The sequence below is a fragment of the Herpailurus yagouaroundi genome, unplaced genomic scaffold (assembly GCF_014898765.1).
Source record: "Herpailurus yagouaroundi ecotype Mexico unplaced genomic scaffold, PumYag 140, whole genome shotgun sequence".
Taxonomy (NCBI): domain Eukaryota; kingdom Metazoa; phylum Chordata; class Mammalia; order Carnivora; family Felidae; genus Herpailurus; species Herpailurus yagouaroundi.
The window spans coordinates 18,377,591-18,395,717 of record NW_024412395.1 but is presented as its reverse complement, the minus strand read 5'-3'; the positions used below and the strand labels follow the sequence as shown (position 1 = coordinate 18,395,717).

At 41.8% G+C, this 18,127-nt stretch overlaps 1 protein-coding gene across 1 annotated transcript in view; it reads left to right on the top strand.

The window, feature by feature from the left end:
- The first annotated feature begins 1,139 nt into the window (after positions 1-1,139).
- TMEM163 (transmembrane protein 163) overlaps positions 1,140-18,127 on the top strand; it is a 282,559-nt gene continuing 265,571 nt past the window's right edge. Inside the window, exon 1 of the mRNA XM_040474918.1 lies at positions 1,140-1,291. Coding sequence (XP_040330852.1) covers positions 1,198-1,291 — 94 coding nt within the window. The 5' untranslated portion in view covers positions 1,140-1,197. The remainder of the gene's footprint in view (positions 1,292-18,127) is intronic.

Genomic DNA, 18,127 nt, shown 5'->3' with positions numbered 1-18,127 from the left:
CCCCAAAGAAAGTTACTCACATTCTCCCAAATTGAATGTCTTGCCCCAGGTCATTTTTATTTTGAACCTTTTTAGGCCCTGAACTGTGACTTTGAGTCTTTGCACTTCATATCACATCTATTTTAGTATTGACTGCAAATGTCGAGGTAATGACGTGTGATTCCTTTTCTGGAGCACCATTGGAGATGCTAAAGGAGAAGTGTGTCACCAGATGACCTTCTAAGGTCTCCAAAAGGAACATACAGAGGGGGAATCTATATCTACAAGGCTGGCCTCAGTGAAGGGGAGGGAAGGTATGTTTGCTGTCACCGTATAAGAGCCAGGGGCTTTACAGACATCTTATTTAGTCTTGCCCCACAGACATAAAAGGTGGGTATTATCATCCCCATTTTTCAGGTGTGGACACTGAGTCAGAGAGAGACTAACTTGTTCAAGGTGGGGTTTGAGCACAGTTGTGTTGCCTCTACAATTTATGCTTGTACAAGTGCAACATGCTGGGCTCTTGGCAGGGGTGAGTGACAGTTAATGTCCCAAAGTTGCTCTGATAAGAGAGGAAAACGCTGTGGGGCCCCAGTGGTCGTAGCACAGTTTTGCCTTGTCCTGGTGGTAGCAGCTGGGAGGATGGGGCAGGGAATATTTGGGGGGGGGGGGTGCAGGAGGTGGAGCTAACAGATTTTGCTCCACACCCTTTGTTCCTTTTGCCATTCAGTATTTGGAGCAGATGCTCCCCAGGGACTCTCTTTGGGCCTCACATTTTTCAAAGAAATTCAGGAGAAAGGCAGGCAGGCCATTAGTTCTGAGCGTCATACCAGGTCTGAAATAGAAAGGTGACAGTTCCTGTCTGAATAAGATGTTCTGGGAGCTGAAAAGACAAAATGAATTCCCAAGGGTTTTTCCCCCCTGTTGTCTGAGACAATTCTCTTTCCACTGTGAAACCACTGCTCAATAACCTTTCCTGAACTTCACAGTTTGGGTAAAGAAATAAATTTCCTGCTGCCACAGAAACAGCCTCTGACTTACTCAACTATGGTGTAGGGTAGGAGCTCCATGGTGGTGAGGCATATTATATAAAAGACAGTCATACCAGCCCAGTGCTCATTTATGTATTTATCACCAGGTGCCAGGGGTGCATGTGAGGAAACCAGGCTCCCTTGTCTACTCAACAGATGGCAGGGCTGAGTGGCCATATACCCTAGGATGAGGCACTGGCCATCCTGCAAAATGAAGCATCCTGGGCAGAAAGCCTGCATTTGGGATGGTGATGATAATTTCATGGATGGATATTCACCAGGTGAGCTTCCCAAGGGGCCCTTCGTTTCCTTTTTCATATTTCTTTACAAGGTAACAAAACAAAACACCTAAATCAATGAAACCCTTTTGGGCATTTTGTAACATGCAAAAATGTGTATTTTACATGGGCAAGAGTCCGAAAGGGAGATATGTCAAATGGTTAATAGCGATTATTTACAGTAAGTGGGATTATAGGTCTTTTGCATTTTTGACGTTTATTATCTGGCTTTCAGTCTATAAACTGAACATGAAATACTTTCCTATTAAAAAAGATAAATTAGTTCTTTTATAAATGGAAGAATAAGGAATAATAGTCAGTCTCTACCTCATATCACCAATGCAGAAGGGCAGGAGCAAGGGGATCTGGGGTCAAGCTTTGGCTTAGCCAACAGATGGCCTGTTGTTCAAGCTCATGTTCTTAAATGCCATTTCTCTGACGCCCATTTTCATCTGTGATTGGCCCTCTTTTCTGAATTTGAGATTTGAATTTACAGCTACCCATTCAGCAACTCCACTTCGACATCCGATAGAATCTCCAAATTCACGTTTCCAAAACTGAACGAATAATCCCCCTCAAGTCCACTACTGTTGAAAACCTGCTTCTCTAATAATGGCAGTACCATCCTTCCAACTGCTCAGGCCAAAATCCTTAGATCAGTCTTGACTTACCAATTTCTCTCACATCCTACAAACAATCTGTCTGTAAATCTGGCTAGCATATATGTCACATCCTGTCATATCATAAAAGCAAATCACTTCTCTTCACCTCCACCGGTAGTGCCATGAACACACTACCAACTGTCTGATGCCCAGATTCCCACAGTAGTCTCCTGGCTTCCTCACTTGCCTTTGAACAGAATTTTAGTTAAGACGGATCCTGTCACTATTTTGGGGTGCCTGGGTGGCTCAATTGGTTGAGCCTCTGACTCTTGATTTCAGCTCAGTTCATGGGATTGAGGCCCACATGGGGCTCTGTGCTGACAGATTCTCTCTCTCTCCCACTCTCTCTTCCCCTCCTCCACTCATGCACACATGCTCTCTCTCTCTCTCTCAAAATAAATAAATAAACATTTTGAAAAGATGGATTTTTTTTTTACTGTTTCTGCTCAAATTCCTCTAGAAGCTCCATCTCACTCCAAGTAAAAGGCAGGCTCACAGTGGGCTGGAAGACCCTGCACCATGTGCCCCCTTGTGACTCTCTAGCCTCTTCTCCTAACATCTCCCTTACCTTCTCCAGCCACATGTATCACCTTCTCCATGAACATGGCAGATGCACTCTAGCTGCAGGGTCTTTGCATCTGCTGTCTCTTCTACCTGGAACACTCTTCCTGCAGATGACTGCATAGCCCCTCCCTCACCTCCTCCACATCTTCTCACCAATATCTCTTTCCCAGGGAGGGCTTCCTAGTTTAAAAATGTCCCCTCCTCCAGTCCCAACTGTCCTTTTCCTGCTCTCTCTCTCTCTCGAAAGCACCAGTCACCATCTAACGTTATTTATTTTACTTGTATTGCTTCTATATCTCCCCTGACCCCAGTGAAATGTGAACTCCATGAGGCAGGAATTATGTATCTTGTTTTCATTGCTGTATCCTCAGTGGGCAGAAGCTCACAGAAGGAACTTGTGGTAGGTAGAACAAGGGCCCCCAAAGATGTCTAAGTGCTAATCTCCAAAACCTAGGAGTATGTTACCTTACCTGGCCTTTTGCCCTTTGGGCTTTGCTGATGTGATTAAGGGTTTTGAGATCAGGAAATTGTCCTGGAGTATCTGGATTAACATAATCATGAGGGACGTCATAAGCAAGGGAACAGGAGGGCAAAGTCAGAGAAGGAGGTCCAGTGAGGGAAGCAGAGGCTGGAATGATGCAGTTGCTAGAAAGGTCCATGAGCCAAGGAATGTGGGCAGCCTCTTGAAGCTGGGTAAAGCCAGGAAATAGATCCTCCTCTAGATGCTCCAGAAGGAATACAGACCTGGCACTGGGTTTTAGATTTCTGATTGCAAGAAATATGAGAATAAATTTGTGTTGTTTTCAGCCAATGAGTTTGTGGTAATTTGCTAGGCAGTAATAGGAACCTATTATGGCACTCAAAAACGTCTGTTGAGGAAATGTGTGAATGGGCTGGGTTTCCTTTTCTTTGTGGAATGGGAGGCTTGGACTTAGTTAATGATCTCTCGGGCTGTACTTTAAAACATATTTTGTTTGTTTAACTGGAAATGAATGAATGTTCTTGGGAAACAATTTAAATACTCTGAATAAAGTGTAAGAACAGTAAGTCTCCTATACCCCAAACTTGTAGTCCTTGGTCTCTCTCCCCAGATGCAAACACTGTAACCACTTTCTTATACATCCAGAGATTCCATGAATACAGATATCATTTCCCCCTTTGTCCACAATTACAGTATATTACACACACTGCTTTGCCCACTGCTTTTCCACTAAAGAATATAGTGAAGGTTGTTCCATATCTGCATACATAAAACTCCCATATTCTTTTCCAGAGGTGCATAATGTTTCATTCCCTGACGTGGGTGTACCGCAGTCTATTTAACCAGTTTCCCTAGTGATTGTAGGTTAGTTGTGTCTAGTCTTTGCTCCTATAGTCTTTGAATATACATCTTTACACACATGCATAGCTATAAAGGATGAACTTTTAGAAGTGGAACGCAGTATCGAGGGATGGGTGCCCATTTTATTCTGGTACCACCAAGTGCCTTTCCAAAGATGATGTTCCCCTTCACACTGACATTGTAGGGGTCTCTGCTTATTCATGGCCTTACTAAAACTTTATTACTAAACTTAAAAAAAAATCTTTATCAAGCTAATAGGTGAAAAATGATACTGTGATGTTTCATGCAAGGTTGACCATCTTTTATGTGGTCATGAGCCCTTTGTGTGTGTGTGTGTGTGTATAGTTTATTTTTGAGAGAGAGAGGGAGAGCATGTGCTTGAGAGAGCATGTGGGGAAGGGGCAGAGAGAGAGGGAGAGAGAACCCCAAACATGGGGCTTGATTTCGTGAACCGTGAGCTGAAATCAAGAGTTCGATGCTGGTTGGTGCCCCAGTGTTTATATTTACGTGAATTTCCTATTCATGGTTCTGCTCATTTTCTACTGGTTCATTGAACTCTTAAAATTTTAATTTAGAAGGCATATATATATTAAGGAAGTTAGCCTCCTGACATTTATTATACAGGTGTTTTTTTTCAGGCTGTGGTTTGTCTGTTTTTTGCTTTGCTCATGATATTTGTCATGTAGAAAAATTTTAATTTTATCAAGCCAAATACATCAGTGATTTTTTTCTATGGCTTCTGGGCTTTGCATATTGCTTGGAAGTACACTTTCCATTCCTATAGTGTAAAATATTCTCATAGTCTCTCATACTTTATTCTAATACTTTTATAGGTTTTATCTTTAATGTCATATCTAGATTTACCTGGAACTTATTAGGTGTAGGGATCAGATGAAGGATTCAGTTCTTTTCTCCCCCAAAGCTGGCAACCTAGTTGTCCCGATACCATTTAATGAAGGAGTTGTTGTCCTCATTGGTTTGAAGTGCCATCTTTATCCATTAACAAATTTTCATAAGCATTTGTGTCTATTTCTGGGCTCTTTTCTATTGAATTGAGCTGCTAGTCGAATCACAGGTCACTACCCAGGTAATTCTATTAATTATTGTGGCTTTGATAGTGCATTTTTAAAATATATATATCTTTTCAGGGGCTTCTGCGTGGCTTATTCAGTTAAGCAATGACTCTTGGTTTCAGACCAGGTCATCATGATCTTGTGGTTTGTGAATTTGAGCCCTGCATCAGGCTCTGTGCTGACAGTGTGGAGCCTGCTTGGGATTCTTTCTCTTGCCTTTTCTCTTCCCCTCCCCCACTCACGTGCTCTGTCTCTCTCTCTCTCTCTCTCTCTCTCTCTCTCTCAAAATGAATAAATTAAAAAAATACATTTTTAAATGTTTATTTTGAGAGAGAGAAAGAGAGAGAGGGAGCATGGAAGGGGTAGGGGGCAGAGAGGGAGGGAGAGAAAGAATCCCAAGCAGGCTCTGAGCTGACAGGGTGGAGCCCCATGCAGGGCTCAATCTCATGATCTAGAGATCATGACCTGGGCCGAAATTAAGAGTCAGACACTTCACAGATTGAGCCACCCAGAAGCCCCTGATAGTGCATTTTAATGCATAGGTTTTGTCTCCTCTCATTTGTCTTGTTTTTCAGAAAATTTCTGGTTATTCCAGTATGTTTATTTTTCCATATGAACTTTAGAATCAGCTGGTTATATTCCCAAAAAAGCCCTTGTGGCATTTTCATTGGGAAAACATTCTATTTATAGATTAATTTATGGTGCACTGATACATTTACAATGTCTAATATCCTTTAAAAATTAGTTCAAATGCTGTTTTTATCATAGAAATAATACAGGTTCATTGTAAAAAAAGTTCTGGCAATTCTGTAATGTATGAAGTAGAGTATGGAAGTTCCATTTCTCCTCCAGCCCCTCACTTCAATCTTTCCCCTAGAGGTAACCCCTGTTAGTGATGAGGTGTTCATCCTAGAAGGTGTTTTTTAATAAGTACATTTGTAGTCATGCCTATACATACATATTTTAACCTGTGTATATTCTGTTATAAAGCTATATCTCATTTTACATAACACATATTGTTTATAATCCACTTTTTAACGTTTTTATTTATTTTTGGGACAGAGAGAGACAGAGCATGAACAGGGGAGGGGCAGAGAGAGAGGGAGACACAGAATCGGAAACAGGCTCCAGGCTCTGAGCCATCAGCCCAGAGCCTGACGCGGGGCTTGAACTCACGGACCGTGAGATCGTGACCTGGCTGAAGTTGGACGCTTAACCGACTGCGCCACCCAGGCGCCCCTATAATCCACTTTTTAAAATCAATTCTGTATCATGAATATATCAGTCATATACTATGTTAATACTTGTAGATCTACCATATCCTTTTAAAGGTCACATTCTCCCCCAGACGAATGTTTGCATTGTTTCCACCTTTTTAAAATTACAGACAATGCTACAGTGAACAGCTTTGAGCATTATTTTTGCACTTTTGTGCAGGCATTTCAACCAGATATATTCCTAGAAATAGATCTGCTGGGTCAAAGTCTAGAGGTGCTTTCCGTGGTGAAGTGTTATGACTTAGGAATGACCACTCCATCAAAGGAAGACTTGTCTGAGAATGTGCCCTTCCCTAACACGACCCTCCCCCAAGCCCAAATGGTGGCACTGCCAGCAGTGTGGAATTTGGAATTCCTAGGGGAGCTCTCAGTCCCTTTACAAATGCATATGGGTCCAGTGCCTGATTCAGTGAATGAAGCTAACAAGGGTGTATAGAGTTTTGCAACTAACAATAGTGTATAGAGGTTTGGTCCCACTGATGAGGCTAGCTCTGAACTCTCTCCACTTGTTGGACTGACAAGCAAGGTGAGAGCCTCAGAGATGGATGGTGGTAGGGAGAGGTGTTTCTGGTCTACTGAACTGTAACCTGGAATACATTTTCCCACAGAAAGGTTATAATTAGTAATAGTGGGAGATGACATTGAAGGCTTAATACAACATTAGTTCATGACTTCACAGACTCTGAAGAATAAATGGGTTTTGACAGACTGCTGGCCGGAGAATCAAACCATTGTAAACTGTAGTTCCAATAAGAATATACTTCCTGTGTCTAGACAACTTAACGAGTTTTGCAAACACTTGTCAATTAGAGGCTGTGCATAGAAGACAGTTCTCCAGTCTTGACTGCTCCCCACCACTGTATTTCCCAGCCTTCTCTTCTTTCTCTTGGGTGATCCCAGATCTCCAGTTCTTGTATTGGTGCCAGAATAGATCTGTGATCCCTAGAATGTTCCTTGTGGTTTAGTTACATCCTTTTACTTGTCTTTAGTCCACTCTCCCTTCTCTTCCAAACCCTCATTAATTTCCTTAAGCCCTTCACACAACCCCAGTTCTCTCATAGTTGGATGGCTTTATCTCCTACATGACCAAAAAAATGGCTTACATCAGGGAAGAACTGCCCTAATTTCCTCCCTCCCACTTTACCCCTGTCCAGTCTCAAAGGATGAACACTCTAATTAAGGCCATCCTATGCTCTCTATCCCCGCCCTGTCTTCTTCTTCATCAGTTTTTACATAACTGGACCATCTTACATAAATGGACCACTGCATTGCACAACTGTAGGGGGTGCTAATCACATGCAATGCAATGCAATGCAAATTATGCCAGAGTTGGCAGTGGACAGTGCTTATCTGAAAGTCCTACTTCCCTACATCCCCTTCTTCTCAGTCTGCCATTAACAACAATCTCCCTTCTCTCCGTGCCCCTCTTTACCACCCATTATCTTTTTCTCTTTTCTTAAAAGAATTATTTGCACTCACCTCCACTTCCTTCCTCTTTTCACTCTCCCTTGTGCTTCAGTTCATTTATTCTTTCCATCTAGATTTATTAAATACCTATTAAATGTCAAGTGCCATCCTAGATGACCAGACTCCAGTAGCAAGTAAAAAAAATAAGGCCTCTCACATTTGTAAAGCTCACAGAATACGAGAAAGAAAAACAGATAATAATAAGTCACATTTAAAAAGTACAGAGTTTCAAACAGAGATGGGTTTTATGTCCACATAAATGGAGGCAACATGTGAGAGTCTTACGTATAGCAAGGGAGATGATGTGCTATCCCTGCTAAGCAAAATATTTGTTTTGCAAAAGGTACACTCTGGAAATGCTCTATTTCCTAGGACTGACTAAGGGTAGGAATTTCTCACCCTGGAGCAGGTTAGTGGGAGAGACATTTGAAGGTAGCCCAACCTTTTGACATCTCTTGGAACTATTTGCTTGAACATCTATAGGTCAAATTATTCTGGTGCAGGGTTAGGCCAGGAGCAGGGAGAGAGAACATTCCAATTACAGCCCCCCCACCAAGCTCTCTGAGTCCAGTAAAATAATGAGTGGCTTGATTTCTGAGGCCTCTGATGAGAACATGCTCATCTGAGGGAAGGATCTACCTTAACTCCTGAAAACAGGCCAAATGGAGTCAATCAAGCTCCAGACATAAGCACAGTCAAATGAAGGGGATGCCCTGAAGGCAGATGAGTGAGGACGCCAGTGACTTCCTATGAGTTTCATTGGGTATTATGATGGCATCTGACAACTGTCTCCACAATGCTGAGGGGGGAACCTGGCTCCTACGGGGGCGACATTCAGGAAGGCCCTATTGAGAAGGGTGAGGAGTGCAGCTGTGTTCAGATCAGGATCCAGTACCAGCTGTGGCAGAGGATAAATGCTAGCATACTTGTTTAAACCCGTGCCATTCCAGTGGTGTAGAGTTCAAATTAAACTAGGGGTGGGGCAGAGGCAAGGGCCTGTCCACTCTGGTTCTACAGACAGACAGGTGGCTTCACAGCCTTGTGTTGACCGTTTCTGGCTGCATGTCCTCAAGTGAGTTGTTTCTGTGTAAGGACACTTTGGTTTCCGTGTAACAGGATTCTCAGCTAGCCTGGCTTAATTCAGAAGGACGTTATGGTTTACTTGAGAAGAAGCTCAGAGGTAGGCAGTACCAGGCTCAATGAGACCACCAAGGACCAAACTTTTCTCATCCTTTCCTTCATCCATCCCCAGGCACATCCTATCCCCCCACTTCATGACTGCCACAAGACTGACAAAGCTGTCAGCCACACCTCCTCTCCTGATAATATCCAAAGCATGAAGCAACAGGGACACGGCATAAAGGGCTTTCTCTTCTCTCATCAGGGAGAAAACACCTGCCCATGAACTCCCAGCAGACTTTCCCTTATATGTCTTGTGTCCATGTCTGTAGCAATCATGAGTAAAGTGGAGTATGGTTACCCAAACTGGCTTTGACTAATTCTGACTCGCTGATTCACTGTGAACTGGGCTCATTGTCACCGCTCAACAAAATCAGGCTCTGGTAACAAGGAGGCAAGGGAGAATGGTCCTGGGTGGGCAGCCATCAATGTCTGAGTCTCCTTCAAAGGGGGAGAATAGTACCTGCCTCATTAGGTTGCTATGAGGATGAAATAAAATAACAAAAGTAGATCACCTGGGCCATAGTGAGCTCAGTTTACTCCCTACTCTAAGTTAGACCAGACTCTTAGTACTAACCGGGACCTCAGAGGTTAGCTACGCCAATGCCAGCTGTTTTAGGTCACAGAGCAAGTGGGTGCTAGAGCCAGACGCAGGGAAGAGATGACAGTGGTTTAGAAAACAGTGAGGGAGAAAGGTCAGTCTAGGAATATAGCATGAAGGTTTCACCAATAGGATTTGCTGATGGCATAGGCATATAGGTGTGAGAAACCCAAATCAGGATGCTTCAGGGTTTTTAGATGTTGCTGAGATGGGAAACCTGGAGCGGGGGTGGTGATGGTTAGAATTACCATGGCTAAAATGGGAAGAAGGAAGTATGAAGTTTTCAAACATTCTTTTTTTTTTTATTTAAGTTTTTATTTTAAAAGAATCTCTACACCCAACGTGGGGCTCAAACCCACAACCCTGAGATCAAGAGTTGCACACTTCACTGACCAACCCAGCCAGGTGCCCCTCAAATATTCTTACCTTCAAATTCTTCATTTCACAGGTTTAGGAATACTTTATGTCATATAGAACAATGGAAAATGTCTAATCCATAGATATAAAAGATGTCTAGAGATTTCCATGCAATTTAGCTTCTTACAAATTTCCCAGGACTCTGCTACCTAATGTTTACATCTGATCAATCTTTTTTTTAAAGTTTATTTATTTATCTTGAGAGAGAGAGAAAGAGCAGGCACATACATGTGTGCATCAGTGAGGAAGGGGCAGAAAGGATCCCAAGCAGGCTCTCTGCATTGCCAGCATGGAGACCAATCCGGGGCTTGAACCCACAAACCATGAGATCATGACCTGAGCTGAAACCAAGAGTTGGATGCTTACTTGACTGAGCCACCCAGGTGCCCCACATCTGATCAATCTTTTTTTTAAAAAAAAAAATTTAATGTTTATTTTATTTTTGAGAGAGAGAGAGAGAGAGAGAGAAAGAGAGAGAGAAAGAAAGAGAGAGCAGGGGAGGGGCAGAGAGGAAGGGAGGCACAGAATCTGAAGCAGGCTCCAGGTTCTGAGCTGTCAGCCCAGAGCCCGAATGTGGGGCTATAACTCATGAACAGCGAGGTCATGACCTGAGCCAAAGTTGGCGCTTAACCGACTGAGCCACCCAGGCACCCCTCGATCAATCTTTTAAAAAGTCATATTGAAGTTTAAAAGTAGTCTTTGCTTGGGGTGCCTGGCTGAATCGATTAAGCGTCTAACTTTGGCTCAGGTCATGATCTCGCTGTTCATGAGTTCTAGCCCCACACTTGGGGCTATGCTGACAGCTCAGAGCCTGGAGCCTGCTTCAGATTCTGTACCTCCCTGTCTATCTCTGCCCCTCCCCTGCTTGCACTCTCTCTCTCTCTCCCTCTCTCTCTCAAAAATAAATAAACGTTAAAAAATAAATAAATAAAAATAGTCTCTTTGTGAAGTGAACATGCCCGCTCTTTGACTCACTCTACTTGATACAAACAAAGGATGAAAATCAACCCATGTTTGCCTTTCTGTAGACCCTGGAGACTTCTGGGAAATGTCTTTAAAATCTATATTTCCTGTTCCCCATAAAATGGTAGTTTTTCTTAATTTAGAGGACACCAAAGGCAGGGTTTCAAATGCAACCCAGGGAGGTTGGTTTCGCTTACCTGCTCAAAAGCACACCTTCAAATACTGGTTCTTCAGCCGCCAGACAAGATGTGGTCCTTATCAAATTGAGTAGGTGCACCCTCTGAAGTACTGGCCAGATACCCAGCCATAAAAAAGTGTTCTTAATCACCCTTGCCATAGAGTGGTAGCCATGGGTGGGGTCATGGGAGTCAAGGAAAAGATAAATCAGCAAAAAAAACTTTGAGAATTCTTAATGATTACTTAGATCAATGGTTCTGAGCCTTGGCTATAATTGGAATCAACTTGGGGGATCTTCCAAGAATACCGGGTTCCACTACCCAGAAATTATGATGTAATCACTTGGGATGTGGCCAGGGCACCAATAATTTTCAACTCTCCCCCAGCGATTCTAGCATGCAGCCAGGATTAAGCACATGCTTTGTTCCATTTTCCCTTTATAGATAAACTCATTGTGTCCCAGAACTACAATAAGACCACATGGCTCATTAGATTCTATATGAGGATTCGAAGTCAGGTTTTATAAATCTTCTGTCAGTGGTTTTAAGAAAAGGAAAGCATTGCCAGAGAGAAAAGAGGGGAAGACCAATTTAAAGGGTTGGTGGAAATGCTTGTAAATTCACTGAATTCTAAATAGTGTATTGTGGTTCATCCAGGAGTTGTGTTTGGATCACATTAAAATGTTCCCTAGTGAGAGGGCATGGCATGGGGAACTGTAGACACCAGCTCTGCTCACCCTTTCTCTTCCAAAGCCATGCCCTCCCATGGGAGTGGTGCTCCCCACTCTGGGTGAAGAGAACATAAGTGTGAAAGAACAGAGTTTACAGAGAATGCTGGGCTTTTGATCTTGGTGTTTTCAGGGCTAAAGAAATGTGAATGAGAACAGAACATCCATGTTCATGACACTGAAGAGACACTAGACAAGTTTATAGGAACTAATTAACAGGAGTCAAGCATTGTAACATTTTATGTCTGGAGGTTCAAGATGGTGATGTAGGAAGATCCTGAACTCACCTCCTCCCATGGATACAGTGAGTCTATGGCTACATATGGAACAATTTCTTCATTAAAAAACCTAAAGCCTGGCTGAGTAAAGACTATAGGTAGGGCAAACAGGAAGAAAACCATACTGAAGCAGGTAGGAGAGAGTAGGACATAATATCACATAAACCCCACCCTCCACTGCAGCAATGCACAACCAGGAGAAAACTCAGAGATTCTCCCCAAGGAGAAAAGGGTCTAAACTCCACATAGGATACCTCTACTTTCAGGACATGTACCTGAAAGACAAGCCTCCCAAACATCTAACTTTGAAAACCAATGGGGCTCATGTCCCAAGACCCACAAGATTATGATTATGAGAAATGGCTCTTAAAGGCTCAAGAACTCAGACTTAGCTGCCCCATGGCCCAGCTGAGAGGTGGTCAATAATGCCCACAATTTGTGAAGTGAAGGAGGCCACCATGCTTATATTAAAGTGCTAGCCTGAGGGGTAGACATCTTTTAAAAACAAACACCTAGGAGCCTGCTGGAATACTCTCTAGGGTTGGAGTCTGGTGGGCACACCTTTGAGCTCTCCCTTTGCCGTGCTCCAGAGCACGGGTATCTCCTGGAAGGGAGCTCTTTCATGTGTCTGGTGACCCAATCTTTGTGGCTTCCACCCAGAGGATGCCTCTTGACCACCTGGCTCTGGAGGCCAGGGGAACTTACTTTCCAGGTCCTATGGGACTGTAATAATCAGTGTCACCTAGAAAGGAGCTTGTACCCTGTCTGGCACCGATTTTTGTAGCTGCTACTAGGGGATACCTCTGTATCACCTGGCCAGTGCAGCTTATGCTTGTGGGTCCCACAGGACTGTAACCAATGGAGAAAGACTTCTTAAATAGCTACCATCCCAGGGCACACCAAAAAGCAATATACCCAAGAACTTAGTCTTTCTGTGAAAGATGACTGCTAGCTCATTATCATGGCTGTGGCTTGAGAGGTATGCCCCCTATTTAAAACACATCTATGAGCTAATCATCACCCTTTCCAGACCCTACAAGGATGGAAACTGTATGCTCTCCCTCTACTGTGCTCCAGAGCACTAGTGTCTTCTGGAGGGGATCTTTACATGTGGCTGGTGCCCTGATATTTGCAGCTGCCACCCAAGGGATGCCCCTTGGTTGCCTTGATCTGGTGGTGAGGGGGGCTTGCATTCCTGGGTCCCACAGGACTATGGCAATCAGAGAGACAGTTCTTGGAAAAACTGTATAGATGGCAGACTGAGGCACACCTCCCCTTCCAGTTTTCTGTGAAGGAAGCCACTTGGCTTGTCTAGGAGCTTTGGTTTGAGGGGCAGGCTTCCGGTTTAGCACACATTTAGTGGGCAATGGGGTTGCATTCAGGGAATGTAGAATGTGGATGTCAATTTGGTGCTTTCCCTCTGTCTTGCTCCAGCTTTCTAGTATCTCCCAGCAAAGAGCTTATACACTCTTCTGAAGCTTCAATTTTTGTGACTGCCACTCAGGGAATACCTTCAGGTGACCTGGCCAGCAGGGCTTATGCTTGCAGTCCCATAGGACTATATATATTTGCATACTTAAAAAAATATTTTTGGGGCACCTGGGTGGCTCAGTCGGTTAAGCGGCTGACTTCGGCTCAGGTCATGATCTCGCGGTCAGTGAGTTCAAGCCCCGCATTGGGCTCTGGGCTGACAGCTCAGAGCCTGGAGCCTGTTTCAGATTCTGTGTCTCCCTCTCTCTGCCCCTTCCCCGTTCATGCTCTGTCTCTCTTTGTCTCAAAAATAAACGTTAAAAAAAATAAAAAAAAATATTTTTAATGTTTATTTCTGAGAGACAGAGACAGAGCACAAGTAGGGGAGGGGCACAGAGAGAGAGAGGGAGACACAGAATCTGAAGCAGGCTCCAGGCTCTGAGCTGTCTGCACAGAGCCTGACGCAGGGCTCGAACCCATGAATCTTGGGATCGTGACCTGAGCCGAAGTCAGTCACTTAACCGACTGAGCCACCCAGGTGCCCCTCTACTTGCATACTTTTAAAAGGTGCTGCTTGAGGGTCTGGCTGCCCAATAGCATGAATCTAGGTGCTAAGATCCCCCCCTTAGGGACAGGGACAGGGACAGGTCTTGGTATATCCTCAACTACTGGGAGTCATTAAAATATAATAGACTGCTTGGACATGCACATAGATTGGAGAGATGACGAAGACCTGGGGCAGGGTTGAACAGCAAGATTCATCTGCTACACAAGGCCACCCCTTCAAGACTGAGAGAGGTAGTTGTTTCATCTACTGTATAGTACCAACACACAGAGTCAAACAAAATGAAGAAACAGAAGAATATGTTCCAAATGAAAGAACAAGATAAAACCACAGGAAAAAAAAAAAAACCTTAATGAAGGAGAGATAAGTAATTTACTTGGCAAAAAGTTCAAAGTGCTGGTCATAAAGATCTCACCAAACTGGGGAGTAGAATGGATAAACACAATGAGAATTTCAGTGAAGAGATGGAGAATAGAAGAAAATACCAAATAGAATCCAGAGAGTTGAAGAACACAATAAATGAACTAAAAAGTAGTCTAGAGGGGTTCCACAGCAGCCTGGATGAAATGGAAGAAAGAATCAGTCAACTCAAGAACACCTAATCAGAACAGCAAAAAGAAAATAAGAATGAAAAAAAGTGAAGATAGCTTCAGTTGCTTATGGGACAACATTGAACAGACTAACACTCACATTATAGGGCTCCTAGAAGTAGAAGAGAGAGAAAGGAACAGAAATTTTGTTTGAAGAAATAATGACTGAAAATTTCCCTAACTTGGAGAAGAAAACAGATATCCAGATTCAGGAGGCACAGAGAGTTCCACATAAGATGAACCCAAAGAGACCCACACTGGGGCACATTATAATTAAAACGTCAAAAGTTAAAGACAAGGAGAAACTCTTAAAGGCAGCAAGAGAAAAATAGCCTATTACATACAAAAGAACTGCCATAAGACTATCAGCAGATTTTTCACCAAAAATGTTGCAGGCCAGGAGTGACATGATATATTCAAAGTGCTTAGAGAAAAAAAGTTCCAAGAATACTCTATCCAGAAAATTTATCATTCAGAATTGAAGGAAAAATGTTTTCCAGACAAGCAAATGCTAAAGTAGTTCATCACTACTGAATTGGTTTTTCAAGAAATGTTAAAGGGACATCTTTAAGCTGAACAGAAAAGGCACTAATTGGTAACTTGAAATATATTAAAGACTAAATCTCGCTGGAAAGGTAAATATATAGCAAAGGTAGTGTTAGTCACTCATATAGCTAGTATGGAGTTTAAAAGACAAAAGTAGTAAAAGTTAGAATAAGATCAAACTTAAGTTATTATCAACTTAAAATAGACTATTATAGTTATAAGTGGTGATATGTAAGCCTCATCATAACCACAAAGCAAAAAACCTATAATAAAAACACAAAAGATAAAGGAATATAAGCATACCACTAACAAAAATCATCAAACTACAAAGGAAGAGAGCAAGATAAAGAGAAAGGAACAGAGAAGAGCTACAAAAATAGCCAGTAAATAATTACCAAAATGGCAATACACACATAACTATTAACAATTACTTTATGTGTAGATGGACTAAATTCTCCAATCAAAAGACATGGAGTGGCTGAATGGATAAAAAAGAGAAAGACCCATCTGTATGCTGCCTATGAGAGACTCACTTCAGGTGTTAAGATCCACACACTTAAAGTGAAGAGATGGAAAAAGATATTTCATGAAAATGGAAACCAAAAGAAAGCTGGAGTAGACTTTAAAACACAGGCTGGGGGCGCCTGGGTGGCGCAGTCGGTTAAGCGTCCGACTTCAGCCAGGTCACGATCTCGCGGTCCGTGAGTTCGAGCCAGAGCGTCAGGCTCTGGGCTGATGGCTCAGAGCCTGGAGCCTGTTTCCGATTCTGTGTCTCCCTCTCTGCCCCTCCCCTGTTCATGCTCTCTCTCTGTCCCAAAAATAAATAAACGTTGATAAAACACAGGCTGTAATAAGACACAAAGATGGGCATTACATAATGATAAAGGTGTCAGTCCAGCAAGAGAATATAACATTTGTAAATATTTATGTATCCAACATAGGATAACCTAAATATAGAAAACAAACATTAACAGACATAAAGGGAGAAATTGAGAGAAATACAATAATATTAGGGGATTTTAATGCTTCACATGCATCAATGTCATCTAGACATAAATCAATGAGGAAACATTTGTATTAAAATATACATTAACCAGATGGACTTAGTAGGTATATACAGTACATTCCATCCAAAAGCAACAGAATACACATTCTTCTCAAGTGCACTCAGAACGTACTCCAGGATAGATCATATGTTAGGCCACAAAACAAGTCTCAATAAATTTAAGAGGACTGAAACTGTATTAACCATCTTTTCTGACCACAATGGTATCAAACTAGAAATTAATTGCATGAAGAAAACTGTAAAATTCATAAATACATGGAGATTAAACAACATACTCCTGACCAACCAATGAATCAAAGAATTCAAAAGAGAAAACAAAAAATATCTTGAGACAAAGGAAAATGGAAATATAACAAAATGTGTGGAATGCAGCAAAAGCAATTCCAAGAGGGAGGTTTATAGCAGTACATGCCTACTCCAAGAACAAGAAAAGTCCCAAACAACCTAACTCTATACCTAAGGGAACTAGAAAAAGAAGAACACAGAAAGCCCAAAGTTAGTATAAGGAAGGAAATAACAAATATTAGAGCAAAAATAAATGAAATAGAGACTAAAAAGACAATAGAGAAGATCAGTGAAACTAAGAGCTGGTTTTTTGAAAAGATAAACAAAATTGACAAGCCTTTAACTAGACTCACCAAGAAAAAAAAAAGAGAACTCAAATAAATAAAATCAGAAATGAAAGAGAAGTTACAACCTGATACCACGAAATACAAAGGATCATGAGACTACTATGAATAATTATATGCCAACAAATTGGACAATCTAGAAGAAATGGATATATTCCTAGAGACATATAACCTACCAAGATTTAATCATAACAAAATAGAAAATCTGAACAGACCAATCACTAGTGAGAAGATTGAATCAGTGATCAAAAACTTCCCAGCCAAAGTCCAGGACCAGATGGCTTCACTTGTGAATCCTATCAAACATTCAAAGAAGTATTAATACTTATCCTTCTCAGACTCTTGTGAGAAATAAAAGAGGAGGGCACTCTTTTGAATTCATTTTATGAACCCAAAATTACCCTGGCCACAGACAAGGGGGCCACAGGAAAAGAAAATTACAGGTCAATATTCCTGATGAATATAGATGCAAAAATCCTCCACAAAATATTAGCAAAATGAATTTAATAATCCATTAAAAGGGTCATACACCATGATCAAGTGGGATTTATTTCATGAATGCGAGAATGGATTCAACATCCAAAATCAATGAATATGATACACCACATTAACAAAATGAAGGATAAAAAGTCATATGATCACTATAATAGATGCAGAAAAAGCTTTTGACAAATTTCAACATTCATTTATGATAAAAACTCTCTAAGTGGATGTAGAGAGAGCAAACTTTAATGTAATAAAAGCCATATATGACAAGCCCAGAGCAAACAGCATACTCAGTCTTGAAAAGCTGAGGACATTTCCTCTAAGATCAACAAGACAAGGATGCCCACTTTCACCACTTCTATTTAACGTGGTATTGGTAGTCCTAGCCAGAGCAGTTAGCGGGGGAAAGGCATCCAAATTAGAAAGGAAGAAGAAAAAGTGTCACTATTTGGAAATGACATGATATTATATAAAGAAAACCCTTAAGACTCTATCAAAAAAACCTTTTAGAAATAATAATTTGATAAAATTGCAGGAAACAAAATCAATATACAGAAACCTGTTGCATTTCTCTCCACTAATAAGCAACCATCAGAAAGAAATAAAGAAAACAATCCCATTTATAATTGCATCGAAAATAATAAAGCACCTAGGAATAAATTTAACCAAGGAGGTGAAAGGCCTATATATTGAAAACTACAAGACACTAAGGAAAGAAATTGAAGAAGCCCCAAATAAACAGATATGACATAGGTATGCT